The 18,234-nt window shown below is 41.6% G+C and overlaps 1 protein-coding gene across 1 annotated transcript in view; it reads right to left on the reverse strand.

The window, feature by feature from the left end:
• DNAH9 (dynein axonemal heavy chain 9) overlaps positions 1-18,234 on the reverse strand; it is a 304,275-nt gene that overhangs the window by 229,291 nt on the left and 56,750 nt on the right. The window contains exons 16-19 of the mRNA XM_032616402.1: positions 15,890-16,086; positions 15,371-15,795; positions 967-1,189; positions 206-372 (exon numbers count right to left, since the gene is read on the reverse strand). Of these exons, the coding sequence (XP_032472293.1) occupies positions 206-372; positions 967-1,189; positions 15,371-15,795; positions 15,890-16,086 (1,012 nt within the window). The remainder of the gene's footprint in view (positions 1-205; positions 373-966; positions 1,190-15,370; positions 15,796-15,889; positions 16,087-18,234) is intronic.

An 18,234-nucleotide genomic window follows, 5' to 3' on the forward strand; every position in this document is an offset into this window, starting at 1 on the left:
GTCTTTGTTCATCCCACACGGGCCGCAGTCGTACTCTGTGAACATGAGCACCAGGTTCTAACCAGTGGACCTAAATGGGAGGGAAGACTAGTAACTAGTCTTCACTTGTTAAAAGAATATGCGAACTCCACGGAGAGATCGCCGTGACTTAAGATGCTGCCGTGCTTAAAGGCCGGGAAGCAGTGGTGGCAGCTTGGGTGCATACCTGAAGGGGGCTTCTCTGCGGAATCGCTCCCAGAACCGCTGCTGCTCTGCCTCGAAGGCCGCGCACCTCTGGCGGAGGAGGGTCACTTCATTCGCCTGCAGGGGGGCCACCTGCTGCCTCACGGTAACAGCCATCTTTTTAATGCTGTTCCATTTCTCAGGCAGCTCCTGCAAAGGAGACCTCAGTGTGGTCAGACCCTCCCCCACAGTCCTGAGGCTGGACGCACCCGGATGTCTTCATCTCTGCCCCGATGCCAGGCTCTGATGGCATCGTTCGACCCTTCCTTGACTTGGCTCCCTGGATGCCCACTCTCCCGACGACCACCTACTTCTGATTCAACACTATCCTTCTTGCCCTCAACTTCTAAGCCAGTAACCCTGGCCCTTTTCTACATTTTCTAAGAGTGCCTAGTTATCTCCTTTTATGCCCCAAATCTCTTAGACCATCATAACATTCCTCAGACCTGCTTTTTTTTCTCCGAATGAAAAATTCAGCTCATCCATAATCCTGGAAAAAGAACCCAAACACATCATCCACATCAGTTCTCCCATGTATGTCCAGCGTTACAGTGTTTCATATTTATTGAGTTTCAAGAAAGTGGTACACATTATACACGTGCGACACATTTAGCTCCAAAGCATGGACCTTGAGTAATCACCAAGCTCTGTTTTTCATTTACTTCAACCCACCTCATCCCACTCTGAAATCCCCAAACTTTCCCTCTATTTCTTTTATTAAGAAAACATAAACTTTGCACTGACCTCCAGCTGCCTGAACAGTGTTTCCGGCAATTCTTGTCCATAGGTCTTCAGCAATTCAATAGTCTGCTTTAAAGGCTCAAACATCTCATCAGTGCTGCTCTGTCGTTCTTTAAGAGCCATAAGGTGTCCCATAATTTCAACTAATCCTTGGAAATCTCCTTTTCCGACTTTCTTGAGCAAGCCATTCTCGCTGTTTTTTATAAATGCTTCAAGGTCAGCCAAGCTAAGCAAAACAAACAGAATGTGAGGAGCCATTCTCCTTTCACTCCTTGAAGATTTATTTAGTTCCCCAACATTAATAGCTATTATTATGGAAAACTCTCCATCCTCCTGGTATTATTATGGAAAACTCTGCATATCCTGATGGTATTATCATGGAAAACTCTCCATATCCTGATGGTAAGATACGACCCTCTTCAGAAGTGTCAACGTTGCAAAGGACAAAGACTTAGCCCTCCATGATGGAGGGTGCATTACTGGGACAACTGGTGAAATGTGAATAAGTCTGTACTATGTAAGTTACTACTTCCACATCAATACTAACTTCCTTGTGTTGATAACTGTACCATGGTTGGTTATCTAAGATGTTATTTGGGAAAGGTGAGTAAAGGTAAAAGAGAATTCTTTGTACTATTTTTACAACTTTTTTTGTAAGTCTGAAGTTATTTCAAAGTAAATATATTACAAATTATGTTGTGAATCTCAAATTATTTTTTAAAAAACTGAAAATAAATACTATGGCCTCAAAGGTCATACACACTTGGGTTTAATTTTGACACTTACTAGATGTGTAACCATGGCCAAGTCACTTAACATCTCTGAGCCTCAGTTTCCTCATCTACAAGATTGGAAAAATCATTTCTTTCTCACTGGTTATTGTGAGAGTTAAATGAGATTCATTCTTGAATTCAAAAATGTTTATTGGGCAACTATTATGAGGCCTAGCCTGCTTCCAGGTTCTGAGAATAGTATAATAAATAAGATAAAGTCTCTGTCCTTATGAAACTTACATTCTAGTGGGAAAAATAAATGTGACACAGATCAATGAGATAAATGGTACAGTTTCACATGGTGATGAGTGCCATGAAATAAGAGCATAGAGACTAAGGTCAGAACTATTTTATATGGAGTTGTCAGTAAAGGCCTTTCTATGGAGGTGATGTTTGAGCAGAAATGTAAACAATATGAAGGAGTGAGCCAAGAAAGAAACAGGAAAAGAGCTTTCCAGGGAGAGGGGGCAGCATGAGTAAAGGCACTGAAGCTGGATTCAGTTTGATTCTCTTGAGGAAAAGGGGAAAGTCAGGGTAGCAGAAGCATAAGGAGAACATTAGTGAGCACCGAGGGAGAAGAGGTCAGAGAAAGGGCCAGACACTGGGAGGCCTTATTGGCCATGATAAGCAGCTCAGATTTTATTCTAAGTGTGAGAATTCTGAGTAGGAGAAGGGCATAATTTGACTGATTTTCAAAAAGAACTATAGATGGAGGAGAACAGATTTCAGCTGGAGGTGGTGATGATGATGGTGATGGTGACATGGGTGGGGAGACAGAACAGAAGCCAGGGGGGCATTTAGGGACTATTGTGGTTGTCTGGGTGACAGAAGATACTGGCTTTGACCCGGATGGTGGACATGAGGAGTGGTCAGATTCAAGGCAGCTTTGCATGCAGAGCTAATACAACCCACTAATGGGTTGGGGGAGGGGTGTGAGGGAATGAAGAAATCAATAAGGACTCCTGGCAATGGGGTGAATGATGATGCCATTTAAAGAGATGGGGAAGAATTGGGGAAGACTGGGGGTTTTTTGGAGGGAGAAGAGGGAAGGAGATAAGTTTTACACATGTTAGGTTTAGGGAATTCCCTAAACCTAAGGTCTACTGCCATTAGGCTACTGAAATGCCTAATGTCTAATGCCATTAGGCTACTGGACCACCTGGTGGTCCAGTGGTTAGGACTTGGCATGTTCACTGCCGGGGCCCAGGTTCGATCCCTGGTCAGGGAACTAAGATCCTGAAAGCCACCTGGCCCGGTCAAAATAAAGAAATGTGTTAGGTTTGACATGCCTCCCAAACATCTAACGGACATACTTATTAGGCAGTTGAACTTAAGTCTAGAGTTCTTAAGAGACAGGGCTAAAAATATAAATTTGGTAGTTATCAGCACACAGATTATTCAGAGTATTAGATTAAATATCACCTGGAATATGGCTGTGGCTAGAAATGAAATTCCAGGATTGAAGTTTCAGGAGTTCTAATATTTTGAGTCCTGGAGGAGATGAGCCCAGTCAAGGAGACCTCGAAGAAGGAAATCAAGAAAGTGAGGTCTCCTGAAGAAACCGTTTGGGAAGGAGGGAGTGATCAGCTGTACCAAATACTGCAGAGAGGTACAAGTAAGACGATGACTGATCATCACCATTGGATGCGGCCACATGAAAATCATCAGTGCTCTTGGCAAGACTGGTTTCAGTTGAGCAGTCTAATAAAGGCCTGACTGGAGGATAAGTTGGAGAGCGTGGATTTCTGTTTCTAGCTGTATGGTGTACACGATAATATGAATGACCCTTCTGCTAAGACAACAGAAATACTTAAGCACATATTTCAAAATCATTTAAAAATGCATCACTAAGGTGGCATGAAATTAAGGCATCTCCAGAAGCTGAAAATGTAGTGAAAACAAGGACCGTGGGAGGTAAGCAAGGTTCAAAGCTGGCTTTCACAGGATAGTTTCTATTGAACCCCGGAGATCTTGAGCTTCTACTTTGATTCTTTATGAGAACTGGGGAACAGGTGATTAAGCCTAGGGCCCACTCAAGGTGAGGAAGCTAATAGGAAGTTGCGTGTGAAGTTGCAACGCCGTTAAGGGTGAACAAGAAATAAACAGGCTGCATGGTATGGGGCAGCATGGAAACTCGCCCGAATTAACCAAGACACTAGATGGACTACTGTAAGTTGAGGTATAAGTGGTCTGGGGTTGGAAGAGTCCCTTGATGACCGGCAGAAACAAATGAAAATCCTTTCTGGAGGAATGCAACAAGAATCCAATCCTCAAAGGATTACTCTTCAAGGAACATGATTTTATAATCAAAAGTCACAAAATACATAAGGAAAGAAGTCACCATGAGTGGGAGCCAGCAGAAACAGCTGAATTAAACCTGTGAATGTTTTAGACACTGGAATTCAGGTGCAGCACATAAAATAGCAATATTTAATATGTCAAAAGACAAAAGAGCTCTTGTTTAGGTGCTTTGCTTTACTATTTCTGACCCACATACCAGGAGCAAACGCTTTCCCTGCAGTTTCCCAGGCATCTATTCAAGATTTACTAAGAAAAACAACTTCATCCTTTTAAGTATGATATATCTGCTCGTACAGAAATGCTTTCTTTAGGAATCACCCTTCAGAAGCCTAGATAAACTCTTACATTCTCAACAGGTCACCATGCCTTATCCTGGCCCCAACTGCCTTTACGTTCAAGCATAAATTCAGCATTGTCTCATAATCAGGAATAGAGGTGATTTCAGCGGCTTTCCAAATATGCCCAGAATCTGTGATAGCGTGTGGACCTTTGTATCGAATGATGGATTCAAGAAGTGACAAAACTAATTGAAGTGGATAATATGAAAATTATGGCCTGTGATGGCATTATTTTGTGAAAAGAAATTTTTTTTTTTTGCAGTACGCAGGCCTCTCACTGTTGTGGTCTCTCCTGTTGCGGAGTACAGGCTCTGGACGCGCAGGCTCAGCGGCCATGGCTCACGGGCCCAGCCGCTCCGTGGCATGTGGGATCTTCCCGGACAGGGGCACGAACCCGTGTCCCCTGAATTGGCAGGCGGACTCTCAACCACTGTGCCACCAGGGAAGCCCGAAAAGAAACTTTTAATATGTGTTCTAGCAATGCAAAAATGATCATACTGTGCTATGTTAGCGGGCAATTCCAGTAGAAAGAAGCTAATAATTTTCCATAGGCCTTTATGTTAACTTTGATCTATGGCAAGAAGAAACAAACCATTTTTAGGCTGACAAATCAAAAGTTATCTTGAGATTATCCTCGAGTAAATGTATTCTAAAACTTGAAAAATGAATAAATAAAAAAGAAGGAATTTGAGCAAAGAAAAATGAATAAATAAAAAAGGAATTTGAGCAAAGAATATACAAATATAGCTAGTATAAAAATGAGTAAGCAAAACTGTAAAATAACCAAATAGAAGATCTAAAAATAGAAAGTATAATTAAAATTTAAAGCTCAATGAATGGATTAAACAAGAGATTTAGACAACACTAAAAGAGAGAATTAGGCTGCTCTTTGATAAAAGTGGAGAAATTATTCAACTGCAGTAAAGAAAGACAAACAACTGAAAACTGAAAATTATTCAAATACATGGGTGATATTTAAAAGTGTGTTAGTGTAACAAGTGTAATAAGAGGTCCAGAAGGAGGTGATAGAGAGAATGGGCAGGAAGCAATCTATGAGGATATCTTGGCTGAGAATTTTCTTGAATTAATGAAAGACACCAACTGTAAGATCAAGGAAGCCCAACAAGTTCAAGGTGAAATTAATATAAAGAAACCCTCACATAAGTACTTCAGTATGAAACTGCAGATTACCAAAAGTGAAAAATAATCTTAAAATTAGCTGCAGGGAAAAGACGGATTTCTATTAATTAAAAAAACCCTAAGTTGATGGCTGACGATGCAACACCAAAAATGAAGCCAGGAGGGGGCTTCCCTGGTGGCTCAGTGGTTGAGAGTCCGCCTGCCGGTGCAGGGGACGCGGGTTTGTGCCCCGGTCCGGGAAGATCCCACATGCCGCAGTGCGGCTGGGCCCGTGAGCCATGGCCGCTGAGCCTGCACGTCCGGAGCCTGTGCTCTGCAGCGGGAGAGGCCACAGCAGTGAGAGGCCCACGTACCGCAAAAAAAAAAAAAAGAAAAAAAGAAGCCAGGACACAATGGAATAATATTTTCAATAGGCTTACAGAAAATATGTTATCCTAGAATTCTCTCTTCCACATATCAATTTCTTCAAGAACAAGGGCAAAATACATGCATTTGGAGAGAAAAAGAATGAGAGTTTTACCAAAAGAACCTTATTAACGGACCTTCTACTGACTACAATTCAGATAGCATGTCTGTAATGTAGGAAGATGGAATGAGCAAAGATATTGGTAAATATGCAGATAAATTTAAATAAACAGTGAGTGTATAAAAATAAAGTATGATTTGTGGAGTTTAGATAAATAGCAGAGAACAAATAAAATTACTTGGAATTATAGAATATAATTTGATGTATGAACGGTTGAGATCAAACTAAAGTCCTTGTATTGGCTGTGAAAAGAGTAACAGTACTGATTAGTTTACTCCTTTTAAGAATGTTTTTTAAAATAGCTATGGTTAACTATTAGAAAAGAAGACTTAGATAGCACAACATCCAAATTAGCAGAAGGGAAAAAATGGAATAAGAAAAAGGAAAAATAAAAGAAAATATTTTTAAAAATGCAACCCAAAGCAGGCAAGAAAGAAAACTAAGAAAAGAACAAATAGAGAGGACACAATAAAATGGTACAAATGAATTCAAATATAGCACAACAGACATTAATGAACAAAATGCTCCAGTTAAAAGAAAGATATTAAGGTAGATAAAACATTCAGTTCTATATCAATTATAAAGATCTCTTCTAATATAAAGGCACAGAAATATTGAAAGCCAGAGGATAAAATAAGAGACACCAGGCAAATGTCATACAAAGGAAATTGGTTTTGTTATACTAATATACAACAAAACACACTTTAACACAAGAAATATAGCTAGTGATAAAAGATTTTTAACGTGTGGCTAAAAGATTCAATTTTCCAGGAATATATAAAAAGTCAAACGCTGTATGCTCACATAGCATAACCTTAAAAAATATGAAACAAAAAGTGACAGAATTACAAGGAGAAATTGTGGAATCCATCAAAGTGGAAGATTTTTAACACAGTTATCTCAGTAATTGATAAATTAAGCAGACAAAAAAAAAAAAAGGCAGCGAGGTTATAGTGGATTTGAAGAAAACAAGTTTGATCAAATAGGCATGCACAGAACATTATACCCAACATTTATAGAGTACACATTCTTTTCAAATAGGCACAGAACATTTATAAAAACTGACCAAATTCAACAAATTTCAGAAGCTTGTTATTACATATGTTACATTCTCTGACCACAATACAATTGTTGGAAATTAATGACAGAAGTGCAACTAGAAGAACCCATGTTTTAAGATTAAAAAAATATATAACTACATCATAATGAATGTTAAAAATATTTAGAGCTTAATTATTACTAAGACTCGTGAGATGTAGGTAAAATTGTACTTAGAAGGGAACTTATAAATTTAAGTGTTACATTAAAAAAGACAGAGGGCTCAAGGTGAATAGCAAAGCACACATCTTAACTTAGCCAAAGGACAGAAAATAAACCCAAAGAAAATAGAAGGAAATAATAAACATAAAAGAATAAATTATCAAAATAGAAATCAAATTATAATAAAGAGGATTAATGGGTTCATAAGACTGTTCTTTGTAAATCTCTTGGAAGATTAATTAAGTAAAGAAGCCAGAAAGCACAACAGAAATGAATAGAAATCTAAAAAGGAACATATCCATAGATTCTGTAGAGATTAAACAGGTAAGAGTATAATATAAATTTCATGACAATAAGTTGAAGATTTACATGAAATGGATACATCCCTAGAAAAATATGACTTACTAAGGAATAGAAAACCTTAATATTCCTGTAAACATTAGAGAAATTACAGGTAAAAATCTTGCCACAAGCAAAATACCAAGCCAGATGTTTCAATAGGAGATTTAAACTTTCAAGGATTAGAGAATTTCAATCTTACACCAACTCTTACAGAGAAAAAACAAGAAGGTTACTTCCTAACCCATTTTATGAAGCTAGAAAACCACAGAGCAAGATCAGACAAAGATGTTACAGAAAGGAAAAACTGAAAGCCAGTTTCATCAAAAACAGACACATCAGTGCTAACTAAAATATCTGCAAACAAAATCAAGCAATGAATATATTGAAAAAGACAATATTTCATGTTGGGCTTAACTCAATAATGCTAGGTTGGTTCAGTATTAGAAACCAAATAATATAGTCACACCTTTAACATATTGAGGGGAAAAAAACAGAATTATCTTAATGGAGTTAGAAAAAGCGATTGATAAAATGTTATATCCATTTTCGCTAAATCCTCTTAACAAATTAGGACTAGAAGAGAACTTCTTTAATCAGATAAAGAGATGCCATAAAAAACTCACAGAGTATTATACTAAGTAATGAAATGTTGAAAGTATCCCCTTTAAGATCGGGGACAAGACAAGGATACTTACCATCACCACTTTATTCCATGTTATACTGACAGTCCTAGTCAGTGTGGTCAGATAAGAAATAGCGATAAAACGCATTTAAAAAAAAAGACTGAGGAGGAAGAAATAAAATTATCATAAATTTGTAGATGATGACTATGCACATAGCAAACCCCAGAGAGTACACAGATGAATTAACAACTTATTTAGTAGAGTTGCTTGATACAAAATCGACATACAAATGTCAATTCATTTCCGTGGAAAATATGATTTTAAAATATCATTTACACTAGGAAACAAAAAATAAAATATTAAGGAATAAATCTTAAGAAAGACGTGAAAATCATTTTAAAGGAAACGATTACAAAATTTCATTGAAGGATATTAAGGAAGATAAATGGAGAGATAACATGTTCTTAGGAATACCTATTACTACAAAGATGACAATTCTCCTCAAATTGATCTATAGTCACTGCAAGTATAATCAAAATCCCAACGGATTTTTTCTTCTACAAACTGATTTTAAAATGTATGTAAAATAGTAAGGAAGGGCCGAGAATGACTGAGACATTCTTAATGAAAGTGAACAAGGTAGGGACTCGCTCTGCCAGATATCAAGATTTATTACAGAGCTATAGTAATTAGGACTGCATCATATTAATGCAGTGACCGACAAAGAGCTATTTAACGCAAAAGATAAAACTTGTAGGAGAGGATGTAGGAGAGTATCACCAGGATCTCAGGACAAGAAAGGATTTATTTAACAAGAGAAAAGAAGACAACACAAGGGAAAGATGGACACATTTGGCTACATAAAAATGAACTTGTCATCAAAATGTACCATAAATGGAGTGGGAAGATGGGCCACAAAACGGGAGACTAAATCTGTAATACGTACCATCAGCAAAGGATTAGATATACAATATATAAATCACTTCTAAGTATAAAAAGGGAGAAGATAAAGTCCAACAAAAAATGGGCAAGAGCTATGAAGAAGCACAGAATAGGAAGCATAATGACTCATCCAAAAACACAAAAAGATGAGCCACTTTATTCATAGAGTAATGTAAAATGTCTATCACAGCGAGATACCACTAAGCTCCCAGCAGAATGGCCAGCAGTAAATAGTTTGTCAGCAGCAAGAGGTGTTGGGGACGTGGGGCTACTGGAATCTTCACAAATGGCCGATCCACCTTGGCAAGAGTTGTCATTACCTGCACTGACCCAGCAATTCCACTCCTAGCTATACACCCTAGAGCCATGTTTGCTCATGGATACCGTGATAGCTGTATAAGAGAATGCATAGCAACCTTGCTGATATTAGTGAAACCATCTGAAACAACCATATTAACCACAGAATGGATAGATAGATTGTGGCATATTCAGATGGTGGGATACCCTACAGCAGTGGAAATGAATGAACTACTGCTGTATTCTCAGCGTGGATGGGTCTCAAATATAATGCTGAATAAAAGAAACAGGACAGAGGGATATATAGTATGCAACACTGTTTCATTTTTATAGCTTTAAAATGGAAATCTCAATATATGTATATCTGTGTGTGTGTGTGTGTGTGTGTGTGTGTCTGTGTGTGTGTATATATATATATATATATATATATATATATATATATATATATATGTATACACTAAGCCATGAAGAAAAGTATGGGAAGGATTATTTCACATTTAGGGCAGGGGTGACATCTGGTAGGGAGGAAGAGGGATTTAATCAGGGAAGAGTACATAAGGGAATTTTAAAATGTAGCTAATGTTCTGTTTCTTCGCTGGATAAAGTAAATGAGAGTATTCGTTTTAATATTTTTCTCTAAATCATATGTATGCTACATTTAAAAATTTTCTTTTTTCTTAATTTATTTTATTTTATTTATTGTTGGCTGCATTGGGTCTTCATTGCTGTGGGCGGGTTTTCTCTAGTTGTGGTGAGCAGGGCTACTCTTTGTTGCGGTGTGCGGGTCTCTCATTGTGGTGGCTTCTCTTGCTGCGGAGCACTGGCTCTAGGCACGCAGGCTTCAGTAGTTGTGGCTCGTGAGCTCTAGAGCGCAGGCTCAGTAGTTGTGGCGCACGGGCTTAGTTGTTCCACGGCACGAGGGATTTTCCGGGACCAGGGCTCGAACCCATGTCCCCTGTGTTGGCAGGTGGATTCTTAACCACTGCGCCACCAGGGAAGCCCCTATGCTACATTATATAATAAAATTTCTTGTAGAGACAGAATGGAAGATGAAGTAGTAAAGGGATCAAGTATAGACACAACTTTTGAGGAATTTTGCTATGAAGGAGGGCACACAGAAATGATGCTGTAGCTGGAAGGACTCCTGGGACCGTGTTCCTTTCTTTTTTTTTAAGATGCCAGATGTGACAATATATTTGCATGCTGTGGAAAATGTATGAAAATAGATGGTGTTGTTGATAGGGAATATTTAAGGAAGTAAGTTCTCGAGTAGATGAGAAGAAAGAGGCTGGACTTAGAAAATCAGCTTATTCACTGTAACAGGAAAGGTAGTTGAATGTATGGCTTCAAATGCAGGTAGGTTGGTAGATTTGTTGGTGAAAGGTGAGTTAGCTCTCTTGTGATTGGTTCTAATTTTTCAGTGAAATGAGAGGCAAGGCTATAAAGGCAGAGAGGATATTTGAGGTTTAAGGAGAGAGGAAAAGAAGAGTCTATGGGAGTTGGGAAGAATCTATGAAAATGTTCATAAAAGAATTTATGTTCATAAATTTAATATGAGATTGGTCAGAAGACTGGTTTGTTTTTCCTTCATCAAGGATGAATTGCTCAGGTGCAGGCGTGGAGCACTGAGTTTAAACAGTCAGGGTTTTATGAGGTGGGAACGGGAATGGGGAGCAAGGGTGATAAACACTGAGCTATCCCGATAAAGCATCGCGACCAATGGATTGGAAATCCTGATGAGTCTGAAGAACTTTGCATGGCACCGTTGCCAAGTAAGTGAAATGGAAAGATACCAAGTGGTGGTCAGAGAATGGAATGCTTTAACCTGAGATTTTGAAGGGGAAGCAAGTACTTGCTCATCTTTCCTTCCATGCCACTGAGGGCACAACACAGAATTAGATAGCAGAGGTACGGCGGAAGGAAATGGCAATGGAGGGAGAGGTCAAGAAAATGAGAGGCAGGTATAATGAAGGCTCCATGTGGACGCTGAGTCACTGAGGATGATTATCAGCAGAAGGATGGGAAAGGGAGACTGAGCCAGATGACATGACCTGCAACGAAGGGGAGGAATGGCTAAGGGCTTGGCAGGTGACTGTGGGACAAGTGGCAGGTTTTACTGTCTGATAGAATTCACTCCAGTGGAGCCAGAGATTTTGAGGGAGGACCAGGTGGAATGGTTTGGAAGCTGCAATGAAGCTACAATCTCATCTACCTCTAGGCCCAGTGGTAAGAAGGATATAGGAGAAAAATCTAGGCCCATCTACCTCTAGGCCCAGTGGTAAGAAGGATATAGGAGAAAAATCAGCCCTACTTGGGAGGGCTGCAGGAAAGCAGTATCCTTGGGAGAGAGCTGGGCTTCAGTTAGAGCAAAAAAAGGATGAGAGAAGACAAAGTGACAGTGGACTTTGCTGATGCAAGATCCTGAGGTCCAGGGGAAGAGCACAGGGGAGGGCTTTGCAAGGGCAAGGGTGGGACTGAGTAAGATCAGGGCATAAGCAGCTGAATGGGGATGAGAATTAAGATGATGCTATGGACTAAATGTCTGTGTCTCCCACAAATTCGTATGTTGAAGCCCCAACTCCCCATTTGTGATGGTATTTGGAGCTGAGGCCTTTGGGGAGGTAATTATGGTTAGATGAGGTCATCAGGGTGGGGCCCCCATGAGGGATTAGTGGCCTTATAAGAAAAGGAAGAGGGAGATCTCTCTTTTTCTATCTGTGCACAGGAACTGAGTAAAGGCCATGTGAGGACACAGTGAGAAGATGGCTGTCTGCAAGCTAGGATGAGAGCTCTCACCAGGAATCAAATTGACTGGCATCTTGATCTTAGACCTCTTAGCCTCTTGAATTGTGAGAAATAAATTTGTGTTGTTCAGGTCACTCAGTCAGTGGTATTTTGTTATGGCAGCTACAAGGATCCTAATACCAATTCCAATGCCTATGGGTGGGTAGGGGGGCACCCCACACCACCAAGCAATTCTCCAACACCAACTGCCTGTCCTACAACTTGACTCAATTCTGACACTATTTACCTGGAGATTCCATAGGTTAAGGGCTCAGTCCTACAAGACTGCCTCACCCCCTTCAGACCCAAACACTAGTCCAGGTTGTCACCTTGCCTCTGACTGACCAGCTATAGGACAGAAGTTCCAATGACCTCCTCCTTGCATTTGATTAGTTTGCTGGAGTGGCTCACAGAACTCAGAGAACCTGTTTACTCATTAGATTACTGGTTTATTATAAAAGGATATAACTCAGGAGCAGCCAGATGGAAGAGATGCACAGGGCAAGGTATGGGAAAGGATGTGGAGCTTCTATACCCTCTCTGAATGCACCACTCCTCCGAATCTCCACACATTCACAAACTGGGAGCTCTTGAAACCCTATCTTATTGGGTTTTATGGAGACTTTATTACACAGGTATGATTGATTATACCATCAGCCATTGGAGACTGATTCAATCCTCAGCCCCTCTCTCCTCCCTGGAGTTCTGGGGAATAAGACTAAAAGTTTCAACCTCTAATCACATGGTTGGTTGTTCTGACAACCACCTCCCATCCATAGGTGAGGTCCAAAAGTTACCATTAACAGAACAAAAGATACCTTTATGGCTCTCACCACTTAGGAAATACAAGAGTTATAGGAGCTTTTGCCAGAAACAGGGACGAAGACCAAATATTGGGTTGGCCAAAAAGTTCATTCGGGTTTTCCCATGCATCTTATGGAAAAACCCGAATGAACTTTTTGGTCAATCCAATATGTATGTCTTATTACAAATCACAATATCATAGCAGTCCAAGCTGAATAAGACAGATGATAATGAAGGATTGGATTTCTGTCAGTAAATAAAGTACTTATGTAAGGCAAGGTGGGATTAATCCTGACACCTACTAAGAGAAGGTGGAAATCACAGAATTACAAGGTACAAAGTAGACACTCAATAATAAATGTTTTTTATTGTTCTTATTATTTCTTTTTTTTAATCTAATCTTTGAGAACACAATGAGACATTCTTCCAAAGTGTAGCAAAGTAGTCAGTTTATGGATCACCAACTATTAAAACTGGAAGGCATCTTACAGGAATCCAGTCAAACTGTCTTCTTTCAGAGACAAGGAAACGGGTTCAAGGAGGACTCAGGCCTTCTCAGTGCTCTATCATGTGTTTTCCTGTTAAAACAACTGTTACATCCTGTGAAGTCTCACCTGGTAGGGACACATGGAAGTTGCTATAACTATGCCCTGTATCAACCCTGTGTTTTGGATGCTCTGACATTTGGGGCCTTGTAGGCCCTGGAGGGACTGACCCTCCCAGGGTTAGCCAGTTCCTAGAGATAGTGAACAACCTGCTTTTGACTGTGCCTTTCAAATGCAAGCCAATCAATCCAAAGTCCATATCCCCAACCACCTCCTCCATCTGGCTCTCATTCTCCAGGCCACAGTTCACCTGCCCTATAATCCCACAGCCAGGTACCAGACAACAAAAGACAGCCCCTACATCCCAGAGCCTGTTAAAATTATTTAAAAAACTAGACAATCCTAAACCTGTTCCTAAACCTGGAGAAGAATGTCTTGCCCATTCTTCTCCATGGAAGCCGTAATAAAAGCTCTTGCCCATGTTTCCCCTCACTCCCTCTGCTTCCTGATTAACACTGGTGCCCCCCATTTGGCCCTGCATGGTGTGCTGTGCCCCCCTCCTCTTGGGATCTAACAGACTATCTTTTCAATAGCAGTCATCTCCCGATCTTGTGGCCTTGCCATACCTAAATAATAATAAAATCTGCATCTGAAACATGTCCCCATGTCCTTGGGTCACCAGACCTGCTAATGGAGAGGGACCACAGAGCACAGAGCTGTCCCCTCAACTGTACTCCATTCAGGGGCAACACTGCCACCTCCCCAACTGCCACCATTGCTTCCCTTCCTTGACTCTCAAGTGTGGGAAACTGGCTGCTGCTTCTTAAACAACACTTGGAAAGCCCTGTTTGAAACATCCCAAAATGATTTTCTGAGGCTTTTCTAGAGTGGAGAACCATCACCCTTGCAAAGTCTCTCAGAATTTGTTTGTAGATAGATGCATTCTCGACTTGGCTGTCTCCCTTCCACATCACTGAGCAGCAAGCAAGACCAGCACCAAACTCTGGAGAGGGCTCCCCTGCAGCATCAGCTAATACACCAAAGGCCCATCACTGAACAGAGGGACCATGGCACTCCATAGGATTCTGTGGGGAGGGGCTGGGAGCTGAGATTCTGCCTGTGGCAGACCTGTGAGGACAAGGCTAAGGTGAAGTAACAGAGAGACTATTAACCAACTTGATTATTTATCTAGAGGTTGGTGCTCTGGCTTAGAGAGCCTGGTGCTGGGCTGGGTGGTCTAGGTCTATGGTGGAACAGACAGAGTTTCATATCCAATCTGTCACACAGCTAGAGTGGCACTGGCAGGCATCAGGGGTGTGTAGATTTAGGGGCTTCCGTGCTTCACAGCTGGATAATCTGAGACAAGGAGTAAGTGGGAGAAATAAAATCTAAGAGGCCCATTAGACCCCCTCTGCTTCTCAGGCTTAAAGAGATTTCACAGTCAGAGCTGTGAAGGGAGGTTAGATCTGCTATTATTGTCTCTAACATTATTTACCACTTACTGAGTGCCTTCCGCACACTGGGCACCAAATGGAAAACGAAACAGAAAGAGGCCAGGTCTGATGAACAAATGAGAGGGCAGGACTAACGTTACTGCTGGTGTCCAAAAGCCTGGAACCTCCAACCCGCTGTTTTAATTTTTAATTTAACCAAGAACCCATGGAGAAAAATGTGAAGAAGATTAAATACATGGTGTTCCTGACAGCCCGGGAAGCTAGCAGGACCGTGTTACCTGTGAGTGACGTAGTCCACAAGGTGCTGTTTGAACGTGAGGCTCCACTTCTTAATTATATTCAGCAGAGACGTTTTAAAGGGCCGCGCATCAATCTTCATCCAGCTGTCAAACACCTGGATGGGCTCCAGCCTGCTCACGTCTTCATGGAGCTTTTCGTAGCAGTCAATCTGCGCTTTGAACTGATGGAGCAGGGGCGGGTTCTCTGGAATGCCGTCCTCAGCATGGGCTTCCATCTCCTCTGCTGTGAGCATGTGCCCATATAGCAGAAACTGACCCAGAGCCTCCTTCCGGTCCTCCACGTAGAGGTAGGAATACTGGCTGAGGGTGCTCCGATAGCCGCGGCAGAGGGTCATCATGCCCTGCACCCGCCCCATCAGCTCGCCCCGCATGCCTGCCAGATCAGGCATGGCCTCCAAGTCAACCTAGGGGAGCAAGACAAAACCAGGCGGGTGACACCAGCACTTCACAGGGGGCTCCAGATCTGATGGGAGGGCAGGATGCTTGCAGATCCAGTACCTGATAATGGGGAGAGCCGTTTTGAGGGGAAAGCCGTGGAACCAAGGACGATATCCTAAAAATGCTGGTGATGAGACCCTCAACAATGTCGTAGAAGCCACCCTTCACTCCAGGCTCCAGAGACGGACAGAAAACCAATTCTGGGATGGCTAAGCTCAGTTGTGCTTCAAATATCGGGGTGAGTCCTGCCTTACATTCTGAAAAACAAAGAAAACAGAGAATGGGTAACGTAGGCAAAATGCAATACTGTTTTAAAAGCACTCAGAGCATTTCTTTCCTTTAGATGAGCTGTTTGGGTATAAGAAAATGGAAATGTAAAATTTGTTAACACCCCGGAAAAGGTGAGGGTGGCAGTCCTGCAGTGTTTATTGACAGGGGAACCACTGACATTTGGAACAGGCTAATTCTTGTGCAGGGCTATCTTGGGCATTGCAGGACATTTACTCTCCTTGTCCTCAGAGAGCACGTCCTAGTGACTGATCAACCCAAGCCAGTCCCCTTCCGCATTCCCAAACATCTCCTGGGAGGCAGTACAGCCTCTGATTGAGAAGAGGTTGATTTTGCAAAGCCAGTTTCTCGGAAGCAGCTGATTTCTTCCTGTGCACAAACCAGGCCATTCCCCACTGGCAGCCACTAGGGGAACAAGGGTGTGCTTGTCCAACGTCGTGTAGGCGTGAAAAAAAAAGTCACAATCCTATCCCTTCTGCTCCTTTTCTGTAAAAACAGAACTTATTTTAATTCTGTAGTCCTGCAGTGATAAGATTTTTAAAAACAGTATAAATGATTAACAAACCCTGATTACTTGCTAGACTAACTTGTCTTGCTAAATTTAAATCAAAATATAATATGGAACAAGATGTCCCAAGTACAAGATAAATGCTTAGACTCTTATTAATAACCACTTATTTTCATACATTTTTTTGATTGTAAAAGTATTTAGGAGACTGCTGCATGCTGGACATCACGGGCAGTGGAGACTACTCATGGAAATCCATTATCCTTTCTTCCCTGGAAATAGAGGTATAAGTGGGCAGGCTTGCAGTTAGGTAGGGCAATGTGATTCCCTCACCAGTGGTATGTGGGAAGAGGTGCCACTTCTGGGCTGCGGTCCACGAGGCAGCAGAGGGCCTCCTCTGTGCTCTCTTTGCCCTCCCACAGGCTGGGGCCAGCATGCAACAGTGACCCGGCTCAACCATGGAAATGAAGACCAGGCCCTAGAAAGCGGTGGAACCACAGGACGGAAGGAACTTGCAACTAACCTGGAGTGCTCGCTTTGGACTAGAACCCGGGGGACAGACTTCCATGTCCTTTAAGCCACATTATTGATGGCATCCTTCTTACCACTGCTTAGCCATTCTCCCTAACTAAAAAACTGTGGGACTCTCAAAGATATGTAAGACTAAGGCTTTGCCTTCAAAACTGTAAGGATGATAAATCTGCATTACTGGACTCAGGAGTGTCCCATCCAGTGCACATTTGACTTAAGGAAGTGCAAGTTTACCAATATCACAGTAATTATACTATTATTATTACTATTATTATTTTTGTGGTACGCGGGCCTCTCACTGCTGTGGCCTCTTCCGTTGCAGAGCGCAGGCTCCGGACATGCAGGCTCAGCGGCCATGGCTCACGGGCACAGCCGCTCCGCGGCATGTGGGATCCTCCTGGACAGGGGCACGAACCCGCGTCCCCCGCATCGGCAGGCGGACTCTCAACCACTGCACCATCAGGGAAGCCCTATACTATTATTATAGAGTAATTTTTTTAAAAATCAGTAAAATTATGCTTTGTATATGTACTCATGATATATTCTGTATTCCTACAGGCATTAGGTATTTATAATTTAATAGGTTGGGTTGCATATAGTTTAAAGGATTTAAAAGACTTTCAAGAACATGTTACTATATGAGATTTTGCCCTATGTGCCGACATACGAACCGAATCCCTATGTTAGATGCAATGGCAACATAATTACTGTACAAGTCGGAGGGTCCTGGTGGTTCCACGCCCCTGGTACAAGCAAATCGCTTTAAGAATTGAGAAGAGGAAGAGTGCTTCCGGATAGAGTGGGTAGCATTTAACCCAGGCAGGGTGTGGATTCTGAGAGATGGCTGGGAGGCCAGCCCAAGCCATGGGAATAGTATTGGTTTGACCAAACACGAGAAGTGGAAATGGTAAGGTGGACCAGGGGAATAAAGTTGTCCACCTGGGCTATGGCAAAGGGTCACGGTGATTTTCCTCTTAGAGGCCACTCTCTTCAGGCTCCTTCACCTTGCCTTGGTAACCAGCACCTTTTAATGTTATCTACAGCTCCTCTGCTCAGGCAGCCACTAGGTCCAGCTCCT

Source organism: Phocoena sinus, chromosome 20 (assembly GCF_008692025.1).
Source record: "Phocoena sinus isolate mPhoSin1 chromosome 20, mPhoSin1.pri, whole genome shotgun sequence".
NCBI classification, from domain to species: domain Eukaryota; kingdom Metazoa; phylum Chordata; class Mammalia; order Artiodactyla; family Phocoenidae; genus Phocoena; species Phocoena sinus.